Raw genomic sequence first — 7101 nt, forward strand, 5'->3', positions numbered from 1 at the left:
CGATCAAAATAACCCTTGTCAAAAAATCCTTAAGGATTTTTAATGGAAATCTGTACAGGATTCCATTAAAAATTTCTATCATATTTTGGAACCGTTCCTATAGGATTCCGTTAGAAATAATCTTATAGGATAATTTATGTCTTGTCCTTTAAGATTCTTATCTGGTTCCTATAGGATTCCGTTAGAAATAATCTTATATGATAATTTATGTCTTGTCCTTTAAGATTCTTATCTGATTCCTATAGGATTTTTTGGGAATTGTCTTATAAGATAATACATAAATATCCCGTAGGATAAATCCTAAAGGATTCCAATAAGATTCCAAATGTAATCTGATTCCTATTGGATTCTGTGAGAATTGTCTTATAAGACAATACATACATATTCTGTAGGACAATTTCAACAGGATTTTATTGGATCCAATTGGGTCTTTCTCTCTCTCGCTCTCTCACACACACACGCACGCACGCACGCACGCACGCACGGTTTTGCTATCTTTGCTTTTTACATGGTAGGGAAGGCATATTCGGACACAGCAAAGTGTACCAAGGCTACTATGTCTGAATACTTGGTACACTGTAAGAAAAAAAAAAAAAGTAGAATTAGACCCTTTTCACATTTCCGGGTTTCTCAGAGCGGAAGTCGTCATAGTTAGGTTAACTTCCCTTACGAAAAAGAACTATGGTTTTACTATAGTAAAACTGTAGTTTAACTATGACTGTAGTAACCGACGTGGTATTTTGGTGCGAAACCATTTTTAAAAACATGGTTTTACTACAGTTATATTGTAGTAATACTATAGTAAAACTGTAGTTTTAATTACTGTAGTAACTGGTATTTTTAACAACCATGGTTTTAATACCATGGTTTTACTACAGTTATATTGTAGTAATACTACAGTAAAACCATTGTAACCATGACAGCAGTAACCATGGTTTTTGCAGTAAACATGGTTTTAAAAAACATGGATCATGTACCATAAATTGGTTGTATTACCACAGTGCAGCCATGGTTTCACTAAATTATCTGGAAGTACATTTAAGTAATTAAGTTACAACAAACATCTAAATAATAACAACAGAAAGAAGTTACCATTCTATGATACAAACTTTATTACAGAAATTACATAATCTGAACAAAAATATAAACTTTCATGTGTTCTCATGTGACAAAAAAAAGTTGTAAATTATTTTTGATAAAGTGGTGCTGTGCAATGGTTAAAAAATTCAGTTGCTAATTTACAAATAAAAAAATAGCAATTTGTTCCACTGTAATAATTATTTATATACAAAAATAACATTGTACAAATAAAAATGACTTAAAGCACCTTTAAATACACAGCATCTTCCTCCTCTAAAATGTCTATAAGCTATAAACATGTGCCCAAACCAAGCATACGTTTGCAATTTATACTGTACATAAATTAACAGGATTATAACAACATTACTTAACAATTAATTACTTTATTACTTAAAAACATTACTAAAATTTTATTTTATTTTTAAGAAAAAATACATATACTACACAATAAAAATTAGAAGAAATTAGTGTTTTTTTTAAAAATAATGTTTAAAATGATATCCACTCACAATAGATGAAGACATGAAGTCTCCTGGTGGGGGACGAATACATTCTAGGTGGAAAAGTGTTCAAAAGCATGTGATGCAGCATCCATGCCAGCAGCTGTCAGTGTGAAGTCTGTCATATAGGCCGGCAGGTTACAGGCCAGCTTTGGTTTGGTTCTGTCTTGACCTTCAGCCCAAAAGGATGTAGGAGCTAAAATGAGAAGAATACACACCACATTAACACACGGCTTGCTGGAATTCTTAACTTTACTATCGAGTAGCCATTTAATAATGTCCAAGTGCAATGATGTCTATTCATTCAGTATTTTCACAACCCATAAATTATTATGGCTCCAAAAGTAAAGCAGAAAGAATGTACATTAAAGGATTAGTTCACCCCAAAATGATAATTCCTGATCTTTTACTCACCCCAATGCCATCCAAGATGTTCATGTCTTTCATTCTTCAGTAGAAAATAAATAAACATGTATATACTTTTTAACCTCAAATGCTCGAGTTTGATGATGTAAGGCTTTGTGGCGTCATTACGTTGGAAAGGTCAGGCGTGTGATGTATGTGGAAGTACCGTCCCAGTGTTAAAACAAACGTGCAAAGACTAAATCAAACACCCTTTACAAAAATAAAAGGTAAAACAACGATGTCGGACAATTTTAAAGTTAGAGGATAACATGAGATGGAGTTTTACGGCACTGGGTCAGCACTGACCTTTCCGCCGTAATACGCAGTGGGAAAACAACATCAAAGTCGTGCATTTGAGGTAAAAGGTATATAAATGCTTTTTTTTATTTAGTACATGACCGATGGAAATTATCAGGAAATTTTAATTTTGGGGTGAACTAATTCTTTAACAATACAGAACATGATTTTAGATTCAAATTCAATTTCTATTTGTTATTAATCTGCCAGGTTCTCACACCAGCCAATCACAGCGCTCCCTCTCCCGAATACTGATTACTCACACCTGAACCTCATCACACTCATCTCCACTACAGATAATACCAGTAAAACTCAATAGTTTTGTGACCTGTTTTAATATAAACAGGGTTTGTGTTTTTAGGTTTACTTGTTAATTTAATATTGCTCATACAGTGTCACTTATGTTTTGAATGTCAAAGCCTTCTTAATATGTATAATTTTGCTAAAGAAAATAACTAAAATCATGCTGATATTATGTCAAATATTATGTGAAATACATGCATATAAAATTACCTTCCTCAGTTCACCCGTTTCTTACAGCTCTGTCAGCAGCTTCCTCCAGAAATGTTGTCCTCTTCCCCTCTGTTGTAGATGGGTTATTTTGTCCCTCCTGAAATCACAGAACATTTTTACAATATTTGTTTGCCAGTTTGCAGCTAATTTTCGTGCTCCATGTAACTGACATCATCGATGAACAGCAATGTTACAGTGTAACGTAGACTCACTGTATTCCGGACATCACGGTATTCCGGACACTTGAACTTTACAGCGATTTCTATAAATAAACACTTCCTGGTCATGGCATCTATATATATCCGTGTGATCTTTGCCTCCTCCTCTTTCGAGTCCAACCAACCTTGCGTTCACAGAGCCAGTCATTTCAAAGATATCAACGTGAGTTTCTAACGTACACCAATGACTGTTCAGAAAATGGCGGGGGGAGGGTTTTCCGGCAGGACAAAAGGAAGAGGGGAGAATACCTCGGCTCTTAAAACTTGTTTATCCGTGGTCACCCACTAGAAAATTACACACAAAAACAATTCTCACGGTCTTATAAAATAATTATGAGTTACAATTTGCAAATATTTGTATTTTTTAAGGCATATAAACGTTCAATAAGGTACTTTGTGCAACATGAATTTGAGTGGCAGCCGCGCATCACTGCACCCTCATTAAAACACCTCAAGTTAAATTAACGTTCATGTTAAATGCTGTTTTAAAGGTCATTTCAGCACATCTGCATAATTTCACGTTGTCTGGTTAACTAGAACTGCACACACTAATAATAACATGCAATTTATCAACATATTAAGCCAAGTTAACATTTCTTTAAGTTATAAAGTTAACTTAAGCCATAAAAGTAACATTAATAACATTAACGTTAACTTAATCATAACGTTATAATAATTAGTTTGAGGACCCAATAAAAATGAATCAAACTGTTAGACTATTTTATAAAAAGGAACTTTTAATGACTGTTAAGAACATCAAGAAACATCAAGAACATCAAGAAACATCAAGAACATCAAGAAACATCAACAAAAAACTAACGTTACAAAAGTACGTTAACACTAACATTAATCACATTGTTATATCTATAAAAATGCAGTCCATTATAAAAATTTAATTAACATTGAGAACCCAATACAAATTAATCTAGACAAACTTAACGTTATTTTATAAAAGGAACTTTTAATAACAAAATGAACATCATCAAAAAACTATATACAATTAACATTAAGGTCATGTTTCCCCCTTTCCCTGGTGTGTCCTGGCCTCTCTCCTCGCCTGTTAAAAAGAAAAACATTAATGCTTTAAAAACACTTGAAGCCATAACTTAAGTAAAAGAACTCACAACAGTAATGTTACAATTTTAGCATTAAGTTACAGAAAAGCTTACAAATGCATGTCTTCTTTTGGTAACTTTACGTTAGGGAAGAATGTCAGGGAAAAAGAATTACAGCAGGGAAATGCTAGACGCAGCATTAAATGCTGTAAAGTCAGGAGAAAGTGTGAGGAGTGTCTCTCAGAAATTTGGGATACCGAAGTCTACTCTGTCAGACCACAAGCTGGGGAAATCTGAATGTGGTCCTCATCCAAATAGGGCCCTTACCCTGGAGGAAGAAGAGTCGTTGGTAAATTATATCGTTTGGATGGCAGATCATGGTTTTCCACTAACCAGAACCATTGTCAAGTGTCTTGCCCTAGAAATAATTAAAGAGAGCAGCCGCAAGACTCTTGTCAACCTGGAGACGGGGTTGAGTGACAACTGGTGGGTCCGCTTCAAAGCTCGCCACCCAGACCTGACCACTCGGACACCGGACTCTCTTGATAGGGCCAGGGTCCTCGCTGCAACACCTGAGGGCATAGACAATTTTTTTAAGCTACTTGTAAATATAATCAACCTCCACAGTCTGCAAGACAAACCTCATCAGTTGTGGAACTGCGATGAGACGGGCTTCGGAGATAAGCCCAAGTCAAGGGAGAAGGTGATCTGCCAGAAGGGAAAGCGCCACATCTACCGGCAGCAGACGACCACCAGGGAGCACATCACGGTGCATGTAGCAGTTAGTGCAGCTGGTGAAAGTGTCCCTCCCTTCATTATATATCCCCGCTGCCTTCCAAGTGTGGCGTATGCCTTGGGTGGACCAGAAAATAGTCTTTACGGCTATGCTGACAAAGGCTACATGACGGCAGAGCTGTTTTTGAAATGGTTGGACCATTTCATTAAATATGCCCCTCCTGCACGCCCTCTAGTCCTTATAATGGACCAGCACGAAACCCACTGTGGCCGTCAAATAATAGACGTCTGCAGGGAAAACCAAATTGACATTCTCCTCCTACCCCCCCACACAACTCACATGCTGCAGCCACTGGACATTAGTGTTTTCAACCCCCTGAAGGGAGTGTTCAGCACACTGGCCAGTCGCATGGGCCTGGTGAGAGGAGACATGGTGGTGGGCAAAAAGCACTTCTCTGCTGTGCTGAAACATGCCTATGAAAAGGCTGTCACTGCAGCCAACATCAAGGCAGGATTCCGGAAGGCAGGAATCTACCCTCTGTCAAGAGAAGCAGTGGACATGACACAGGTTAGGTTCTTTATTGTATTCCCTAAAAATATTCCTATTAATTGTTATGCAACTTAAATCTAACATATTGAGAAGAATACCAGTTTTTAACTTGAGCGCTTTATCTAGATTGTAAAGCTCATACCCAGCTCCTCCACGGCAGCCGCTGCTCCCTCATCTGCTGTGCCCAGCTCCACCACAGCAGTGGCTTCTTCCTCCTCTGCTGTGCCCACCTCCTCCACGGCAGCCGCTGCTCCCTCATCTGCTGTGCCCAGCTCCACCACAGCAGTGGCTTCTTCCTCCTCTGCTGTGCCCACCTCCTCCACGGCAGCCGCTGCTCCCTCATCTGCTGTGCCCAGCTCCACCACAGCAGTGGCTTCTTCCTCCTCTGCTGTGCCCACCTCCTCCACGGCAGCCGCTGCTCCCTCATCTGCTGTGCCCAGCTCCACCACAGCAGTGGCTTTTTCCTCCTCTGCTGTGCCCACCTGCTCCCCTTCACCTGTCTGTCCTACTTGCCACAAAAGTAAAAAAAATTACTTGGTGGAAACTGGCCTCATTCCACAATATTTAGCAGACATCCTGGTCACACCCACCTTTGGCCAGAAAGCGGAAGGGATACGGCGCCGGGTGCCACTGCAAGCCCGGGTCATTACAAGTGACGATTATGTGGCACATCTTGACAACCTGGAGGCTAAAGAAAAAGAAAAAGATGAACAGAAGAAGAAAAGGAAGGAGGAACAGGAGAAGAATAGGGAAGCAAAAAGGGCTAGACAGGCTAAGGGAGTAAGAAGAGTAGCGCCTGTAATTGATGATGGCAGCTACTGTTCAATCTGCAAAAGCACCTTGCCACCAGGGTCCAATGCAGAGGTGGATGAGTGGATCCAGTGTGACCTCTGCCAGCTGTGGTTCCACATGGCGTGTGTGGGCGCAGACACTGTCCCCGACGGAGAGTGGCTGTGTCACAAGTGTGGTGTCACTATATAAATAAATGTAAATAGATGTAAATATAGATAAACAGTTAGATATTGTTATAAAATGTAAATTGTTATTGTTAAAATTAAGTTGTGTTAATGGGTTAATTTAATGTTATTTGTGTTCATTCTGTTTTCTTTTTAATGTTAATGATCAAGTTTATGTGGGGGAATTAGTTCTCTTTTTTTAATAATTAAACTCGTTCAATAATTCACCAAATTGGCAGAATTGTGTTTATTTATGGTAAATTAATCCTCCACATGGCTTTACATGAACAGTATTTCTAGCTATAACAATTTACTACGATGATTTAAAGTTCTTAATGTTATCAACGTCAGTTTTCAGATGCGCACCACGATTTTGGCCTACCATGTGCTTTACATGAGCAATCGTCGATTAAAAGAGTGTATAGACACTTATAAATACTAAATATACAACACATGAAGATTAATATCCTTATTTTACCAACGTATAGTAGTTAAAATGTAACATTATGTGTTTAATATTAGAAATGACTCTTCCTTACCTGTCCGAAACACAGAATATAATGTTACCAACGCCAGTTTTCAGATGCGCACCACCGGTTTGGCCTGCCATGTGCTTCAAACGAGCAATCGTCTGATTAAAAGAGTGTATAGACACTTATAAATAATAAATATACAACATATGAAGATTAATATCCTTATTTTACCAACTTATAGTTGTTAAAATGTATGTGTTTTATATTAGAAATGACTCCTCCTTACCTGTCCGAAACACAGTGAGTTAAAACGTTCAGC

The 7101-nt window shown here is 38.1% G+C and overlaps 2 protein-coding genes across 2 annotated transcripts in view; one reads left to right on the plus strand and one right to left on the minus strand.

Moving 5' to 3' along the window:
- The window catches only part of LOC137049024 (uncharacterized), a 50572-nt gene extending 48005 nt beyond the window's left edge, over positions 1 to 2567 (minus strand). The window contains exon 1 of the mRNA XM_067427420.1: positions 2548 to 2567. Coding sequence (XP_067283521.1) covers positions 2548 to 2567 — 20 coding nt within the window. The remainder of the gene's footprint in view (positions 1 to 2547) is intronic.
- A 1567-nt stretch (positions 2568 to 4134) lies between these two features.
- Positions 4135 to 6334, plus strand: LOC137049025 (uncharacterized). Its single transcript, XM_067427421.1, has 2 exons — positions 4135 to 5371; positions 5480 to 6334. Exons 1-2 carry the CDS (start codon positions 4223 to 4225, stop codon positions 6332 to 6334), a joined length of 2004 nt encoding a protein of 667 aa, XP_067283522.1. The 5' UTR covers positions 4135 to 4222.
- Positions 6335 to 7101: the final 767 nt, after the last annotated feature.

This window comes from Pseudorasbora parva, chromosome 20, assembly GCF_024679245.1.
Source record: "Pseudorasbora parva isolate DD20220531a chromosome 20, ASM2467924v1, whole genome shotgun sequence".
In the NCBI taxonomy this organism is placed as follows: Eukaryota; Metazoa; Chordata; class Actinopteri; order Cypriniformes; family Gobionidae; genus Pseudorasbora; species Pseudorasbora parva.